Source organism: Chlorella variabilis (genome assembly GCF_000147415.1).
Source record: "Chlorella variabilis unplaced genomic scaffold CHLNCscaffold_30, whole genome shotgun sequence".
NCBI lineage: Eukaryota > Viridiplantae > Chlorophyta > Trebouxiophyceae > Chlorellales > Chlorellaceae > Chlorella > Chlorella variabilis.
The window spans coordinates 99,369-100,750 of record NW_005435058.1 but is presented as its reverse complement, the minus strand read 5'-3'; the positions used below and the strand labels follow the sequence as shown (position 1 = coordinate 100,750).

The 1,382-nt window shown below is 64.8% G+C and overlaps 1 protein-coding gene across 1 annotated transcript in view; it reads right to left on the bottom strand.

Annotated features, from left to right (window-relative positions):
• CHLNCDRAFT_140979 (hypothetical protein) overlaps positions 1-583 on the bottom strand; it is a gene marked incomplete at both ends in the record, with an annotated part of 3,796 nt that extends 3,213 nt beyond the window's left edge. Inside the window, one exon of the mRNA XM_005843421.1 lies at positions 571-583. Coding sequence (XP_005843483.1) covers positions 571-583 — 13 coding nt within the window. The remainder of the gene's footprint in view (positions 1-570) is intronic.
• Positions 584-1,382: the final 799 nt, after the last annotated feature.

Sequence of the window (1,382 nt, the reverse complement as noted above, 5' to 3'; positions counted from 1 at the left end):
GTCGGCTCGACCGGGGGGTGCAGCAGCGCCGCCACACGCTCCTCCGATCACATATGTACGCCGCCAGCCGGCGGGCAGTCCCGGGAGACCGACAACAGAGGCTGCTCATCCGAACGGATCAGTCCCCAGCCGCGCCGCACTTGCGACGCGCAAAACGCACTTATGGATCCTGTGAGACTCGCCACTCGACCTCGTTCACCAAAACACCTCCAGCGCACTCAACCACTTTTTCCCCGTGAGCCGAAGGTTGGTTTGATGAACACAGTGGGAGGAGCGGCGCTGTTCACAGATGCAGACTTGCACCCAGCGTTCCGCGGCACTGCAATAATGGACGAGGAGCCATGCAGTACGCCCCGGCAGTACGCAATGGCTTGTGGACCGATTCCCATATCGGCCCTCCTGGGGCCTCCCAGCCTGTGCAATGGCGCATGCAGTCCCTACCGCGCAATTCAAGCATGCCTGGCCACCCAGCAAGCGTGCCGCCCCGCCACGGCCGCCCACGGCGTCGCAGGTCCGGGATGATGGGGACACTTCTGACGGAGACCAACCCAGCAGCAGCACATTCCACACCGCTGCGCGGCATTGCATTACTTTACACCGCCATACATCCGTGCGTGGATCTCACAGTATGGGCAGCGGCAAAACAACGCTTGCACCGGCAACTGGCGGGCGCGCGGAGCAGCCCCGAGGGGCTCAGGCGTCGGCCAGCAGGTACCAGACATGGAGCGAGGTGGCAGCCGTGACAAAGTAGTGAAGAAAGTGGTGGTCAGTGAGGCCGGTCCACCTGCAGTAAACAAGGAGGAGGCATTTCTTTCTTTGTCTTCCATCCTTCTGTTTTTTTCTTGTTTGTTGAGAAGCAGGGATCAAAACAGCGGGGTCTCAGAAGGTGTGCGGGTGTGGGATGACGACAGCGGCAGGGAGGGGGCCGGGCAGAGAGGTGGGAGCGGGCCCCAGGCGCGCGCTGTGTCTCTGCCAGTCGCAGGGTGGTGGGTGCTGACGTGCCAAAGCATGGGACATGCACCCGGCAGCCAGGCAGGCAGGCAGGAAGGGGCAGGCGCCCGGCAGCAACCAGCAGCAACCGCGTGGCGCGGCGCTCGACGGCGCGGTGCGGGCGGACCCACCCGCAGCGCACCTGTCGTGACCGCCGTTGCGCAGGAAGGCGGCGGCACCTGTGAGGTACAGCAGCAGCTGTACCACCAGGTTCCCGCTGGCCAGGCGGTGCCAGTACAGAAAGGCTGCAGGCGGCACGGAGCCGGGCGCTGGTTTGGGCACGCAGCGCGACATACCACAGCACAAAATACACAGCCTCGCCGCCGGCCAGGCCTGCCGGCAGCAGGTGCGCCCAGAGCAGGCAGGCCAGGCCAGCGTTGGGGCATCCTCAG